This window comes from Vanessa atalanta, chromosome 29 (assembly GCF_905147765.1).
Source record: "Vanessa atalanta chromosome 29, ilVanAtal1.2, whole genome shotgun sequence".
In the NCBI taxonomy this organism is placed as follows: domain Eukaryota; kingdom Metazoa; phylum Arthropoda; class Insecta; order Lepidoptera; family Nymphalidae; genus Vanessa; species Vanessa atalanta.
In genome coordinates, this window is record NC_061899.1 from 364,963 (window position 1) to 383,569 (window position 18,607).

The 18,607-nt window shown below is 32.9% G+C and overlaps 1 protein-coding gene across 1 annotated transcript in view; it reads right to left on the minus strand.

Annotated features, from left to right (window-relative positions):
* The window catches only part of LOC125074940 (organic cation transporter protein-like), a 40,577-nt gene extending 22,223 nt beyond the window's left edge, over window positions 1-18,354 (minus strand). The window contains exons 1-2 of the mRNA XM_047686425.1: window positions 18,231-18,354; window positions 2,082-2,496 (exon numbers count right to left, since the gene is read on the minus strand). Of these exons, the coding sequence (XP_047542381.1) occupies window positions 2,082-2,449 (368 nt within the window). The 5' untranslated portion in view covers window positions 2,450-2,496; window positions 18,231-18,354. The remainder of the gene's footprint in view (window positions 1-2,081; window positions 2,497-18,230) is intronic.
* Window positions 18,355-18,607: the final 253 nt, after the last annotated feature.

Sequence of the window (18,607 nt, forward strand, 5' to 3'; positions counted from 1 at the left end):
AATGTCAATCTCTAAAACGCGATCGCAGCCACGGGCGACAATTAGTCATACATATAGCTCAAATAATAAAATAGTATGAAGTAAATGATGATGTATTAAGTTACCTATTTAATTATAATTATCAAAAACGACTAACTACTGAGTTTCTTGTTGGTGTCCGAATCGGTGCTAGTTTTATATTTGACTGAATACTGCATGCCTATTACGAGTCTACTTCAATCAAGAATAATTTGATTGATGATTGACATAAAATTAAATTCTAATGCTAATATATAAACCTTCTCTACGTGTGTATATAAGAAAACTCGTCCGAAACAGTTTTAACGATATCGATGTAATTTTTGGGCGTATTTGGGAAATGTGAGTGGTTTATATTGGGCATGTAGTTGGTGCTGCGATCGGGTAGTTTTTTTTTTTTTTAATCCAGACGGACAAAATCTGGTCGGGCAAATAGTATAGAATAAATATATCGTACTTTTCGTATGCGTCATCACCTTGACGTACACATTCTAACTTTATTGTGCAAACGCATTGTCTGTGTCCCAAACATTATGCCGAACCCTGACGATTCAGGTGTTAGAGCAAGAGAATTAATTGAGACCATTGTGGGTTCGAACCCGAGTAATTTAAACTTCGGAAGGAACATTAGTTAGAAGTATCTACATTCTGTAATAAAATTCTGTAAAGTAACGATTCAAAAGTGCTAGTAAGAACCTACGTAAATAAAGTATATTTTGATTTATTTTGATATTTGATGAATGATTAAGACGAAAAAATCTGATTTATTCTGAGACAGGATCTTCGAAAGCTTCGAGGAATACACTCCTTTTGTATGATAGAAATGCTAAGTGATCACCATCGCCCATTGGTGCTGTAGGAAGTAATAACCATTCCTTACATCACACCAAATTGCCACAAACCTTAAAACCCTTGCGCCAGATATACTGACTTAATCTAACCGGAACACAACGATACTAAGTGTTGCTGTTTGATGGTAGAATATCATATCGTATTAGAAGTGGATACGACTATACTCCAAGATATCAGGAAACCTGGGAGTTGCCATATTTCTATCTCCTTCTTTCGCTGACTTTCTCCCAAACTATTTGGGGTTGGCACAGGATGTCTTTTCCATCCATTCTCCTATATTCCTCTTATCTCTGCTCACACACTCCGACCATCTCTAAGGTCACCTACTCCTCCATTTCCGCTCATGCGTATCACTCGTTTTAAATTATTTACTTTATATGACTTGATACATAACATTCCATCTTTTAAGAATTATATATTTACAAATACGATTCAAGGTTTTAGTGTAAACGATTTTAAGCGGTTAATGTCGGACTCAAATTAGCGTTTTGATAAATTGCTGTCTGCTCACATATGCGTCATTAGTGCATCGTAATTACTCGTATTTAATTATTAGCATGGATAGCCTTTTATGTTCAACCTTACTAGCCATAATTAGTCCTTCACGAAACGTACTAACATTCAGCTCGTTAAATTGTTATTTTTTAATGAGCAAGAGGATATTGGTGCTATAAGAAATATGAACCATTCCTCAAATTACCCATACGCCGCTAATCTTGGGAGCTAAGATGTTATGTCCCTTGTTCCTTAAGTTGCACTTAATCTTAAATGCTGTCTGCCTAGTAATCAAGTGTCTAGCTTAAAGTACCGTAGAGCTCTTTATCCGTTTTAGATTGAAATTCTTGGATATTTTTGGGCAGTTTTTAGTGCGATATATTACATTTGAAAACAACACTTATTTCGTTCCTGTAGTATAAAGTAGTACCGACAAATTGGTAGATTTATGTTTTTATGTTATTACGATGGCAAGACAAGTGAAGTAAACAAACTTTAAATTACATTTTTCATGTGATTTCTTAAAAACTCTTCGAAAGCTTTTGACTAATGTATCTTTATTGATATTACAACTCTACTCCACGATAACATTTCGCCGTCATTCAAAATGCCATATTTTAGAATCCATAGTGAATACCACAGATTATTAACTCGTCCAATGACATATCAAGTCAAGGTCAAATTTGTTTAAATATGATCAAACTGAATGCACTCACCTCTCTTCCACCGTTAAATTGGCGAGCTCTGGAATCCAGCACCAATGCTGTTCCGGTACGATGGTCATGAAGATTTGCGAGAAATAAACGAATGAAACGAAGAAAGCGAACGGTATCATCATAAGAAACAATATCTTCTGATATATTCCGAATTCACCAACATATGGTAACAGATCATCAAAGTCCGTGACTTTCTTCCTGTTGTCTTCGTTATCTGTGTTCTTTGCGGCGACGTTATCTGTACTGTCATTGGTGAAGCCTTTGTTGACGAAACTGCCTGATAGGTCGATATTTGAAAGATTATTATCTATGGACCCCGATTGGCGGGAGTCCTCTTCGCAGCATGAAGTTCGCTCTTGTGGCGCCATCTTGTATGCTCTTTAATCTGTGCTCTATTGTAAGTTGGACTTGATATCTGTAACAAAGATAACTTAGTTAAAATATTTTTACATGACTACAATTAATTTCTTTTAAAGACATAAATACTAGGTAAGCCCTTATTAATTAAGACTTTATGTAGCTTGTAAGCATTATACGAATATTCTTGGTGATCGATATGGATGGATATGGAAGGTGTCGCCTACAGTACCATTAGTACCATTTAGCGGCAAGTTACAACAATCATCACAAGCGGTCTGTGGTCACGAACTTTCATAAGATTTTTTTCTTATATCGCCTATGCGAACCAACCTTTGAATCTAAGATGATATGTCTCTTAGATCTCTACTTACACTGGCTCATTCACCCGAAATACAACATCGCTAAGCGTTGCCGTTTGGTAAAGGAATATCTGATGAATCAGATAATCTACTCGGGCAAGCTTGTCTGGGAAGGTACAGACTTATCCAGACAAGATTGCACAAAGCCCTTAATGTACAACAATTGTATCCAATCGTAACCTTAATGTACAAACATGTACACAGAGCTGCTAGTTGATTTAATGGCTATGTTAATTACAGATTTTGAATTGACAGAATTAGTAAATCTGTTTAGTTGAAAAGAGCAAATATGTGAGTTTCTTGCCGTTTCTTCGTTGGAGGCCGCTTTCCGAAACGGTGATAGTATTTAAATATCGACGATCAAAAGCGCTTCATTGGGAACTTTACTTAAATAAAATTGATTTGATTTGAGTTCATTGGCCCCAGGTCTGGCCGATAATGTTCGTTTTTTCTTGCCAGTATTTTTTAAGAGCTCGGAGTTCGCACGTGTTGTAATAATATTCCACCGGATTATAAGTGCAAAAGGGAGTGCAGTGTTTGCGCAGACTTAATCTCTCTTTAACGGATAATAACATTAGAGCCTCATTCGAATTAATTTTACTAGAACAATTTAAACACAGAGTTTTTAAATAATTAATGTAAGAAAACATTAACGTATCTCTTCCTGTATTCAGTTTTAATGCAAAATTATACTTCCGCATTATTGACATATGAAGTTTATCATTATTTAATGATTGGCAACATTATTTTTTTGTACGTTATCTGTGGTTAACCTTGAAAGTAATTAAATATTTTAAATTGTATTATATCAATAAATTAGTAAATATTATTATATTATAATATTATTATATATAAATTAGTAAATATTATATTACTTGTAGAGATATTTTGTTTTATTTTTTAAGTTTTTGTTATAATTATGATGTAGTATAAAAAAGAACGGAGTACTTGATATGTTCGTGTTACCATAAGAAAAAATAAATAATTGCTGTTATTTAATTGATAGGTACTTTTATCAGCGACATTGCTTATATCTATGCAAAACAATACGGTTTTAACAGCAATAAAACAAATTATACACTTCAAATAAAGACCACTTTAATACTAAATAAATTTATTTCTATGCCGGCTCCACACGATCGTCCAACTCTCCAACATTCCAACATGACTCCAATCTTTTCGAACGAACAAAACAGACGCTATGGACGTTGCAGTCATTTGTATAAAAAACATTGGTAAAGAAGACATAATATTCGATACAAGATATATTGATGATAAAAAGCGTGGAGTTAATGCTTGTTGACTTCCAGGCAGGAGACATAACATACATATATCATTGTATTTAACTAACATGAATGTATTTTTAGATGTTGAAAAAGAGTAATTACTGAGTTTCTTGCCGGTTCTTCTCGGTAGAATCTACATTCCGAACCGGTGGTAGCATTACTTTAAATAGTTTGTTAAATGACGGTTCAAAAGTGCTTGTAAAAGCCTACTTGAATAAAGTATATTTTGATTTTAATTTTGCAGTGATATATACACTGATGTGTATATATCATTTGTTTTGTTTTGTTCATGTAACTCCTTAGATCTGGGTAGGATTCACTGTCAGACATTCCCGAACTATTATCTACATCTACATCTCTCGAAATTGTGTAGGTCTGTAGAACTACATTTGATGTTTAATTGAAAATTCGAAGAACCATACAAATCATAAACAAAATCCCAAAGCTGAGCCACAAATTTCAGGCACGAATCGGTATTGACCCTAAATTCTTGGGGAACCAGAGGTTTTGCAAAGAGGGTAACCTGAAACCCGCCAATCAACTGCTCGTGCTGCTAACAATAAATCTGCAGAAGAAGTTAAGGCTAAGAAATTAACATCTAGTTATAAGTCAATTTGAAATGTTGGGTCGTGTGGTACCGGCATTATATGTATTATCATAATGTAAACATCTGTTAGATTGAATAACTGTCATTAGAAATAAAACAAAAACTATAGCTGTAACAATTAAAGTCAAAAGACTTAAATGGAGATGGGCAGGAGGCACAGATGGTGCAAAGGAGTGACACGGTGATACCCCAGAGAAAGTGAGATGACGACATCAGAGAAGTGGTAGAAGACATGTGGAACAGAGTGGCTCAGAAAGGGATGAATGGAAAAGGTTGGAGGAGGCCTTTGGGAAGGCAAGCAGATCTACAAATGATAACCAAGAAACATATATTGGTTTAATTTTTTATCTAGTTAATTTTTTAAGTTCAAATTTGCTGTAACCTATTAAGAGAATAAAAGGCTAATAAAAAAGACATCTATTCAAAGTTAACCACTTGAAAACTGATTCGTGATTGCATTGTACGGGTTCTAAATAAGCGTTATGTGTAATTGTGAAATTGGTTATATGTGTAGCATACTGTAAGTTAAAGCTGTCTCTGTTCGTGATTAAATAACCGACGATAATTAATTCCAACCCGCGTTTGCTATATACCTTGCAGACTATATTAACATTTGTATTTTACACACCGAGATGGCCCAGTATAACCCGTGCATCTTAACCGATGATTTCGGTTTCGAACCCAGGCAAGCACTACTAAATTTTCATGTGCTTAATTCTTGTTAATAATTCATCTCGTGCTCGGAAACCTGCATGTGTCGAATTTCAACGTAATTCTGCCACATATATATTCCACCAACCCGCATTGGAGCAAACTTCTCCTCAAAGGCAGAGGAAGCCTTAGCCCAGCAGTGGGAAATTTACAGGCTGTTAATGTAATGTAATTTCATGTAAAAAAATGTATTTTATACAAGTAAACTTTACATTTTTGAAGCAATACAAGAAGTAGTGCTTTTTTGAATTGAAGCCTCCATTAAAACACATCAAGAAACTCGCATAGTTACTCTCCTAAATAACCAGATTTACAGTGATGTTAGTATTCACAGTTCTTAACCAGTCCTGTGTTGGAACACGTGCCTAAATCTAAGTATCTTTATATAAAAAATAAACTCATTTATTAGGAGATTCGATTAAACAATCACCGGTGCAGGACATCATCGAGATCTTGGTCGGCGGTGTCTTGGCCGATTTTAAATCATAAGGAAATGATAATTAATGCTATAATTAAAAATTACATGTTATAATATTACTGTTTTTAAAAAACTTTTAACATTTTGAAATGTAAATACATGAATATTTAAATAATAATTAACTATTTCATTTGAATTCATTTAAAGTTGGTTTTTTTATTATTTTGAGCGAATTATAAATTCACCAGGAAATGCATTTGTTTAATATTTAATGTTATTTTTATTTTTTTATAAAATAAATATTTTTTAAATATAGGACAACATCACATACATTAGTTTGATCCCACTGTAAGTAACTAAAGCACTTGTGTTATGGAAATCAGACGTAAAGACGGTACCACAAACACCCAGACCCGAAACAACATAGAAAACTTATGATCTTTTTCTACATCGACTCGGCCGGGAATCGAACCCTGAAACATGAAAACCGGTGTACACACTACTCGACCACGGAGGTTGTCAAAAATATTTGACAACCTCCTGGAATTTTTTTGGAAAAAAATTCAAATTAAACTATCGTTTGTTATACAGATTAGAATTCGTAGAAATACTTTTTAAGGTCATTTATAATTTACGCGTGTTTGCAATCGTTTTGACTGTAACGTTATTTAATTCTGTATCTAACGTCCGGTTAATGCCACGCGGGGACCGTGAAATTGTAACCAAAGTAGGAATTAATAATTTAATTTATATTAACATAATTTAACGGAAATAGTTCGAAAATATTATGTAATTTTGACGCTGACGGAAAACATCGTGAGGAAACCTGCATGTGTTAAATTTCAACGAAATTCTGCCACATGTGTTTTCCACTAACCCTCATTGGGTGAAATATGTTCCAAACCTTCTCCTCAAAGGGAGGCCTTAGCTCAGCAGTGGGATATTTACAGACTGCAAATGTAATGTAATCTAATGATTGTCCTCTTATAATTCCAAATAATTTAATAATCGTAACTTAAACAATGCTAAATACAATCCTTAATTGTAATTGAAACCGATAAAATATAATTCATTAAACACCCAAGACAGAACCCGCAAGCTTAGGCTAAGTGTCATCGTTTTAACCAACTAGCCATCTCGGATTAATAAATTATATTATATAGATTACGAATTTATTGCAAAATATTTTAAAACCTTAATTATTGAACCTGAAGGCTATACTCTATCCGTTAAAGAAAGGCATAAGTTACATTGACAAATGCTTAGCGACTTTGAACTTTATTTCCTTTACAGTAAAGGTTATAGAAAGTGTTATATTTATTGATGTAATTAATTCAGTAAGTGTTAATTAGAAGCGTTGTACCAAGTTATGAGTCTGTCTGTGCGTTCGCGTTAACCTTGATAACTTTCGTTTTCCGGGATATCTGTATATTCAACTATCTTAAGACTAGTTATAAACTGGCTAGATTGTATAAGGTAACTGCTCTACATTCCGAACCAGTTGAAATTAATTCAGTATTTTAATTTGATTGAATCAATATATTTTTGTTGAAATATACTTTTTTAAGAACTGAATAACGGAAGTTTTTGTTTTTTTTTAAATGTTGGACAACATCACATACATTACATCATCCCAATGTACGTAGCTAAAGCACTTGTGCTATGGAAAGTCAGAAGTAACGGTACCACAAACACCCAGACGTAAGACGACATAGAAAACTAATGAACTTTTTCTACATCGACTCGGCCGGGAATCGAGACCGGGACCTCGGAGTGGCGTACCCATGAAGACCGGTGTACAGACTACTCGAACACGGAGGTCGTCAAACGAGGGCATTATTTCTGCTGAAAATTGTTAGTATTTTGGAATGAACTTTTTTTTTTTTAATTTGAAATGAGATGCCAGTCTATTATGATAAGCTTATCCCTTACATCACGCTAAGTAACCGTAAAATTGTACAATATTTCGGTCACATTACTCGTCGTCAATATCTGATTGACGCTTTGCCACTTTGCCCTCCACAACCAACAAAAGTTGGTTACCATAACCAACTTTTGTTGGTTGTGGAGGGCAAAGTGGAAGGTAAAAGATTGCCGAATACCTAGTCGCTGTTGACCAGGTAACGACTCTCATGATTGGCCTCCCAATAACTGTCCGAGATGGAAAAATATCACAAACAATGCAACGACACGACAATTTTCAAAGACACGATATTCTTTAATGAATACGTTGCCTAATCATTGATGAAAAAAATGTAAAATCCATACTATATTTGTGCTGCAGAAAAGGGTCAATCATTAAGGTATAAATTTAAAGATACCATGACATTAACTGTTGCTCTGAATATATATTCTGTAATGTTTTGTATAAACGGATAAATATTCATGTTTTTATGAGAAAATGTGATTCTCATAACATTGGTACAAGGAACAAAGACAAACTTGTTACTCCTGTTACTCGACTGCATAGAGACAGTAACTCTTTTGTGGGGCAATATACGGTTCTACAACAGGATCCCAGAAAGCGTTCAAATTGTTTCTGTTGCCAAATAAATAAAATGTTAAGGAACGCTTGTGTGCGAAATGTTACTATATAATTAGTGAGTTTATGATTGATAGCACACCTTGGGAATGAAACGATCGCCTCCTGGCTATTTCTTTTCATTTTCAATAGATGTATTTAATTATATTGACAAAAAAATAAAAGACCCTCTGGGTTTCTTTCGCCGGTTCTTCTCAGGTCAGGGTGTTTCCTTTTCCGAACCGGTGGTAGCGTTTAATTTGACAATCAATAAGTAAGTGTGATGCTTCTATATTGAATAAAGGAATTTGAGTTTGAGTTTGAAGAGAACGCCTATGAAGAACATCACCAATACGCCATTAATCTTTGGAACTATGAACGTCTTGATCTTGTAGTAACACCGTCACTTAAACCAGAAAGAGATAGCTAGTGTCCACTGCCTATCTCTTTCACCCTAAATGTTATATTATAGAGCTTAGATAAAGGATTGATTAGTCAAATATACGACAAACATTACCATAACCTTGTCAAGTTAATTAAAATAATCAATCTTTGCAAAATAATATATACAGACGAGGTCGTTTAACAATTTAATGACTATATACTTCGTTGATCTGTTGTAAATCAGGCCTCGGATCGAGTTCTTGGGTTCAAACCCAAGGTACCCCAATATAAGGTCATATATCAAGAGATACAATAGCATAACGAAGTTTGGATATTGACAAGTTAATATACGCCAATCCGTGTTGGATCAGCTGGGTGGAGTCAGCCCGAAACCTTGTTTTTAATCTGGCCTTTGCTCGGCAGTGGAGCATTTAAACGCTTTTATACTAAATATGCTTTCCGAGTCATTCCTGGAGTCTGGAGTCTTACAGTGTCTGTAAGCTGATATTCCCGTGAGTCAAAAGCACGTAAATTCTACGCCTGAACTTAATCCGTCCGGGGACAGTTTTCAACTAATAGCCAACGTTAGCCTAGATAGCCTGGCTTGCGTGCGGAACGTCTAGTTTCTCGAAGTTCATACTCGGAACTCGGAACACATTAACTTAAAGTAAAATAACAACCTGTGAATGCCCTTTGCTGAGCTAAATCCTCCTCTCCCATTACAAGATTCGATTTCGCCACCAAGCCGATATACTGCTGGTTAGTGTATATTAACTTGGCAACTTCCAACCTTCGACCTGCTACTGTATTTCTTGACGAAAACATCTAGAATGCATCGGCTACCCAAACTATAAATCAAATCAAATCAAAATATACTTTATTCAAGTAGGCATTAACAACTACTTTTGAATCGTTATTTAACAAACTATATTAAGTAAAGCTACCATCGGTTCGGAATAATTAACATTAATTGATTAAATGTCCTAAAAAGTACATTAAAATAACATTGATACTTATTATATACTGTCATAGTTATATAATAATGAAAAACATATGTATAGCGCTTAAATATGTGCACGAAATGACACTCAACTAAGTCCCATAATCAGTGGAGGGGAGAGTTCAGGGCTGTCCGTGTATACGCATCCTAATACGGTCATAAATCAAGTGTACGCAATATTCAAGGATTTAATTTCGAAATGTCGCACGTTCACCGTGTAACTCAGCCGAGGTAAAACTTAGAATAAGTATAAGATACCACAGTTAATTTGAACTTGACCTATTAAAAATATAAAGCTCATGTCAAAAAAAAAACATTGATTTAAATTTATAGAGGTTTTTTATATTTTTTAGACGTTAAGATACAAAAGTGTATCTTAACGTCTGTATATATAATACAGACGTTAAGATACACAGTATATATAAGTGGACAGCGTTGATTTATACAATACTTCCTAGAGGATGCTTACGCTATATAATAAACAAGTGTACCTAATTTCAGCTTTTTTGACGACCTCCGTGGTCGAATAGTGTGTACACCGTTTTTCATGGGTACGCCACTCCGAGGTCCCGGGTTCGATTACCGGCCGAGTCGATGTAGAAAAAATTCATTAGTTTTCTATGTTGTCTTGGGTCTGAGTGTTTGTGGTACCGTCGTTACTTCTGATTTCCATAACACAAGTGCTTTAGCTACTTACATTGGGATCAGAGTAATGTACGTGATGTTGTCCAATATTTATTATTTAAAATATTACTAGCGACCCGCCCCGGCTTCGCACGGATGCAATGCTGCGACTAAATATACTACAGAATGTCTTACAACGTTCACAGTTTGTCAAATTAAATTAACTTTATAGAAACAGCTGTTTATATACAGAAAATATTATTTGTAATAATATTACAAACTAGTTGCGCCCGCGACTTCGTGCGCGTTTGAAATTAACAAATAAATTATTCGTTCAGTTCGCAGATCTTCCTATAACTTATTAAGTCTGTATTAATCAGCTTTTGTGATATTAAGACATTGCAGCGCGACATTATTATCATTTTATATATAATTCTAAAATAAAACTAAATAGGCCTAAGTTACTCCTTATTACATCAGCTTTTTCTTTTTCACTCATCAGATATTCTACTGCCAAATAACACTACTCTGTATTGTTGTGTTCCGATTAGAAGGGTGGGTGAGCCAGTGTAATCACAGGCACAAGGGACATAACATCTTAGTTCCTAAGGTTGGTAGCGCATGGGTGATGTAAGGAATGGTTAATATTTCTTACAGCGCCTTTGTCTATGGGCGGTGGTGACCACTTACCCATATGCTCGTCCGCCAACCAATGCCATAAAAAAAGGTATCTCCTAGTGAAAGTCCCAACAAAATCGGTCCAGCCGTTCCAGAGAGCGAACAGAGAGATGGATAAAAATTATAAAAAAATATATTTTGGTATATGTACCGTATATATAATATATAGATATGCATTTACTAAAAAGCGGTTATTTTAATATTACAAACAGACACTCCAATCTTATTATATGTATAGATAATATTTAATAATTAATATTACGAATGTCTTTATTGGGAATTTCTAAAGGTATCCTGAATACGTTGATGCTGAAAAAGGATAAATCAATTGTTAAACATTGAGAGTCACTTCATATTAGATATATGCTCGTTGTTAGACCCGGTTTGTATGCTAAATGTATTAGGTGATGCACTATAAAAGCGCGGCTATCATATCAAATCGAATCAAAATATACTTTATTCAAGTAGGCTTTTACAAGCACTTTTGAATCGTCATTTAACAAACTATTCAAAGTAAAGCTACTACCGGTTTGGAATGTATATTCTACCGAGAAGAACCGGTAAAAAACTCAGTAGTTACTCTTTTTCAACATCTAAAAATACAGTCATGTTAGTTAAATACAATTATATATGTATGTTATGTCTCCTGCCTGGAAGTCAACAAGCATTAACTCCGCGCTTTTTTATCTTCATTATAATCTTGTATCGAATAATATGCCTTCTTTACCAATGTATTTTTTACAAATGACTTGAATCTATGAAACGGCAAAGTTAAAAATGTCTGCGGAATTTTATTATAGAAGCGGATACCTTGCCCCAACAGTATCCTGAAAAAAGGTCTAAAGCAAAAATTCTATTTTAACTTGAATCGGAATAGAATATTACAACCATAACTTAGAAGAATTGCCACCCAATTCCCGTATACAATTATTGTATAACTTCTATACGTTTTAGTGTAACCTACCATTTTTTTTAGTCAATCGATATGCACTATCGACAAAAATAAAATAGTTAATCGAGATGAATCACCGATTATCGAGGTCATAGACTCTAGTACTAACCTAGTTCTAGTTTTAAGATGCGATCGAGTTAAAGTACGAACCCTTATCGTTACGTGTTAAGTGTTAAAATCGTGTAACTCGCAATTCTCTTATGCTAACAATGACCTCAATAAAAAGTAATCACGAAGCCGCATCCATTGATTCGTAATAACTCGGAGGTGTTATAATTATTCACTGATTATAATTAATTAAGCTATATTAAGATTTGATTTGAACAATTACTATGTTTGACGGAATATTTTAAATAATATTTTGCTTTTTTTTTTTAATTAACATGGTTATTTTTATTACTAACAGTATTTAAAACGGGATATTTACCATGTTTTTTATTTGTTGGAGCTCGATATTTCGACATTATCTACGAATATCTTGTTCACGAGACTATTCTCGTAGATAATGTCGAAATATCGAGCTCCAACAAATAAAAATAAAAAACATGGTAAATATCCCGTTTTAAATACTGTTAGTAATATTTTGCTTTTTAAATTCTTCGTTTTGTTTTTTTATTTATCAAGTGACACTTTGAATTGAAACAATGTGACGTCATTTTGATACATGTTTTGTCGTGGATGAGCTGATTGTATTCATGGGCAGGTGATAAGGTCATTGCCTAACACTGGGTATGTTATCAAGCAATTACATTATTATAAACCAAATCCAATCATGACTGGACAAAAGTCAAATAAACAATATTTTACATCAAATTGACGCGATATCATTGGTCGAGCTTAATTAATCTATGACTTTCATTATAGATTTGCGAAAAAATTGCGTTTTGAATATCGAAGAAGCTATTATAACTTTGGAAGTAATATTAAAGTGGATATAAGTAGTTATGTAGGGTAGTGTTGTAAATATATATTAATCAAGAATCGTTAGTAGTGTACAATATAGCTGAGTTACTAGCAAATTGCATGGAATACGTAAATCTAAGGTTTGTTTATCTTTATTCTTTCTTAAGATTGGAATATACCGTATTCTATATTCTTATAGACCTTGTCGACCTCCGTGGTCGAGTAGTGTGTACACCGATTTTCATGGGTACGCATACTCCGAGGTCCCGGGTTCGATTCCCGGCCGAGTCGATGTAGAAAAAGTTCATTAACTTTCTATGTTGTCTTGGGTCTGGATGTTTGTGGTACCGTCGTTACTTCTGATATCCATAACACAAGTGCTTTAGCTACTTACATTGGGATCAGAGTAATGTACGTGATGTTGTCCAATATTTATTTATTATTATTTATTATTATTATGGATGGTTTTACCAGAGAAGTAATAGCTGACTAAGGGTTTTTTTATTAAGAATCAACCATCAATCGAGCATCAGCAACTCGACCAAGGAAACGAAGACAGCGTACTATTAATATTTTATATTGAAATGTTTGTCTAGAAATTAAAATTCAAATCAAATTATTCTTTATTCAAATAGGCGTAAAAGCACTTTTTTATCGACATGTTACTCAGCTCGGTAAGGAACACTGTTGTTATACATGTTGTATGCCGCATCCATCCGACCTTGTAACACTGTTTCTTGTTACCAACCATTTGTCGTTGTAAAAAAACTAATAACTCTATTACGGACAGATTATATAATGGAATTGATGTAATTTTAGTGTAAGTTTAAGTCCAAGTCGTGTTTTATTGACATTGTTATAAATTGGATTTAATGAAGAAAAATGTGACTGAGTTTCTTGCCGGTTTTCACGGTAGAACTGTATCAGTCTATTTGAATAACAATGTCATCATTGAAGTCAGACTAAACTTTTTTTTTTTTTTAAATCTTTCATAAATATTTTAGTTTTTTTTTTTTTTATTATATGCTTTACTTCCTCTTAAGTGCATGATATTAGATGTTGGTGGTATTTTTTTGATTAGAGATTCATAAGTACCATTCAAAGGCAAAATTGACGGAAAAAAGTAAGCTATTTATTACTTTTTATCTCTTTATATATATAAAATATTATTAAGACTTCGTTAATATTGATTCTTCTGTTAAAATTCCTATTTCATAACGAAACTGGAACCAGCTGTGTTTAATCCACTTCGTATATCGTGAAATGACATCCGACTTACGGTGATACGCCATTTTGACACCTGGATCTTTATAATACTAGTAGTCAATTACGAATGTGATATAATTCTGATATTCCATATTAGTGTTCTGTGGTGTCTCGAGTTCCTTCTTACGTAATATATCTGGATCGGCAGCTGAACATTAAATAGTATGTGAATTTATATATACTTATATTATAAATGCGATAAGGCTTAAAAAATGTACGTAATGATTTTTTTTAATGGACTTGAATTTTATAATATAGATTTTCTTTCAATCACGAGAGTATATAAACACTATATAAACTTATGAACAATAAAATTCATTGATGGTTGTCAAATTATATTCTATATGTTATGAAATGTCCTCAGAGTATTACTAAAGTGTTTAATATTATTATAAATTAAAATAGATAACTTTAACATATTATTTTGCACGTATGTTTAATAAATTAAATATTAATAACAATCTGGACCTCGGGGACTAATCAAACACTGGTAGCATTAGTCATGCATGAGTGTTGCCAGCCTTGCGAACCAACATTTAACGTGTCTCGAGTAATTACACCGACTCACTGACCCTCCAAAACGGAACAACATCTATTGTTTCTTGATTTAAACACAATTGTGTTTAAAAAATTTTAGCTAACATCGTTTAATATTATGTGAATATGAAATTCACCTTTGTCATTGTAATATTCACATGTTGATTTAAAAGTTACATTAAATAGATATTATATTAAAATATCAGCTCGCTGTGCACACATACCATCTTCACCGCGCGCCCATTTTTTTTTATATATATTTTTTAATTTTGGCTTTTATTTGTGCCAAGAGGGCACAGATTATTTCGCTAATGTCACGTGCGACATTTTTATATATCTCATTTTCCCGCGCTTTCGCGATGTTTGTCATTCGAGATGACAGATACATAAATACACAGATAAAATATTGTTAGAAGAAAATTAAAGTCACAAATAGCAACACTGCGACCGGATATATGAGGATGACGGTTGGCGGTACTCGTCTATCGCTTAGCTGTCCGAATATCTAGCGACCTGTCATAGAAGGAAAAAGTCTGTTGGCCGCCATTACAATATTTTTTTAAATTATTATTTTCATTTTCTAATTATGTAATAACAGATCTATGTACACTACAGTCATGTGAATTATTTAAATTAAAAGCGTGTACCCTAACTAGTCCTGTGCCCAAAGTTTGTCTGGAGATCGCTTTTAGCAATATGACCTTTGTACATTTTCTTTAGCTTATTATAATTATTTTAATTTGTAACTATATTATATGTACGAAGGTCATTATACAATCTATATTCATAATTTCGTGCAGGTCTACGATAGACCCGATCGAAACCGATCAACAATCATAGATCGTTTAAAAATAATGTTTTTTTATACGACAACATATGTATATCAGTAAAATTCGTATAATCGAGATATTTCGGTATTAAATCCGTGAAATTCAATGTCATGTAACAGTTCAACGGGCGGCCATTCCGAACCGGCGGTAGCTTCACTTAATATAGTTTGTTAAATGATTCAAAAGTGCTTGTAAAAGCCTACTCGAATAAAGTATATTTGACGTTTACGGGTGCGTTCTGAATTTCTGTTCTAAATAATAACTGACTTTATACACGAAACGTATAAGTGTTTTCCAATTGTCTTTAGTTTATCGTGTTTAATCTAAAATGGCCTCAACACCATCATTACGTACAAGTATAATTGAATATACTTATTACTGGTAATTATTTTAAATGAAAAAGAGTAACTACTGAGTTTCTTACGAGTTCTCAGTACTCAAGATTCCGAAATGGGAGCTTGATGGTAAGGTTAACCTTGTAAAATGACTGATGATAATGATTTAAAGTGCTACTAAGAGCGTACTTTAATAAAGTATACTTTGAATTAGACATTATCTTTTTTTAACGACGTGGAAGTTTCACTATGGCACCCTACAAGTATTTACTCGATAGGATCATTGTGCCAGGCCATTTGGGTACCACCCACTCATTACCTAACCACCTAACTACGTCATAAAAATATATATATATAAGAACTACATACTTACAAATATTATTGAGGTCTCCCTGTTTGTACGTGATAAACCCAAAAAATATCCGACGTTTTCACAAATGGACGAAGTCAGGAGAGATTCATTAGTTAATTAGTTCGTCTCAAATATGAAAATCATGCCGCCAGCATTACTGGCCGCGTAACAAATAGAGTTAGATATATTACAATACAAACGTTTTGTGTAGACCTTATTCTACTCGTGCGAAGCCGGGACCCATATCTAGTACCTAAGTTTATTAACTACACCAATATAGTAACTGAAGCGTTTCGATTGCCTACATATAATTTCCTCTGCAAGAACAATTCTGTTAGAACTCGCTTTATATCGACTTGTGAATATGTTTTTTTTTTTAATTGATCGTTGATTGTTGTCTTGGGTCTGTGTTTGTGGTACCGGCGTTACTTCTGATTTTCCATAACACAAGTGCTTTAGCTACTTACATTGGGATCAGAGTAATGTATGTGATGTTGTCCAATATTTATTTATATTTATTAGAATATTTGACATGTTATAAAATAACACAGATAATTATTACAAGGTAAGAAGTAAAATTGTATATGTCTCAATGTTGGGCTAACATTTCGAGGAGATTTTTTTTATGAACGTACGATACATGAGCCTAAACTGTTCTGGATATAATTTGAAGTGTTTTTCGTATAAAGAGTTCCTGTTATAATATTGAGCATTAAGAAATGAGTTTTAAAATCTCATCCCCTAAGGGGGTTAAACAGGGGGTAAATGTTTGTATGGAAATTGATCATTTTATATTAAGAATATGAAAATAACTGTTAATACGTATGTTTATGATTAAAAATGTTTTAAGAGGAAATTCATAGCCCAGGGGTTAAATAAGGGATGAATTTGAATGGATTTCATTGATATTGTTGCTTAGGATGTTGTATACAAATAAAAATCTGTACCAGAGTTTTAGAATAATCATTATTCATAAAGCTATATTTGAAAGACTTTTTATTATTTATTTAAATGTTTGTTTGAGTAATAATAAACATATATATATATCTACACGACATTATACGACATATACTTGTTAAATAAACTTTTGATCTTAATTTTAAATATAAATAAAAGTACCTCTTAGTAAAGTAATAAAATCATTTAATGAATCTATACTAATATTATAGACGTAAATTTGTTTGTTTATAGGTAGGGGGGTAATCGGAACTATTGATCTTATTGCCCCCTACACATAAACAAACAAATTTTTATAGCGTTTTATAGCGTTCGTACATTTTACAAATAATTAAAAAATGTATATGGTAGAAAGCTACATTAATTCTGAGTACGATAGAGTATTCATTGTTTTATTATAATAATATTATTCGTATATTGTACCCAAGCAAACCGGGGCGAGTTCCCAGTATACATGTAAATATTAAAAAAGAACAATTTTTACTTATATCAGACTAATATTATATTAACGAATGTAATTCGTCTGTATGTCGCTTTGCATTAATTATCTTAATTAATTATGACATTGACATCTAGTATCGATAAGTTATCCAGGGGAAAATAAATTTAGCTTCAAGCAGATCTTACTGGACCGATATCGATGAAGATTTTGTACTAAAAAACTCGTAGTTACACTTCAAATTTGTTTCATGGTACTTTTTATCATATCAATAACACGTTTAATAATAAAAATATTTTTTAACAAGTAACGCGGACTAAATTCAAATCAATTCAAATAGGAATTCAATATTTAAGCGTTACACTTACTTATTGATTGTCAAATTAAACTAACACCGGTTTGGAAAAGAAACTACCCTGACCTAAAAAGAATCGGCGAAAGAAACTCAGCGGGTCTAATTTTTTTTTGTCAATTTTAATGTTTACAAATATTCAATTTAAAAAGAAATATCCAGGAGACGATCGTTTCATTCCCAGGTTGAGCTATCAATTAAACTATATTCCTTATAAATTAAATTCTAAGCTAGTATTTATTTAAAATTAAATTAATAATTTTTTTTTTTAAACTTACCAATCTATAATTATCGGAATAGATAAGAAAAATTTAAATCACTCCATTAAAAAAGCACAACACGAAATAATCCGTAGTTCTAATTACCACAGATACACAAGTAACTATACGATTTCGCGCGTAAATTTACTTGTTTTTTTTTTTTAATTGAGAAAACGCGGCTCGCTCCGCGCCTACTGCATAACTGAATGAAGGCTTAACAAACACCTTTTTAAATAATCGAATAAAGTTATATCATTGAAAATACAGTGATTTAACATTGACTCGGCTCGGTGAGAATTATTTGATATTAAATAAGACAGAGATAGAACTATTTTATTGTACATAGATAATATATATATTATTACTTTTTTGTATTTTAATTATACTTTTTTTTT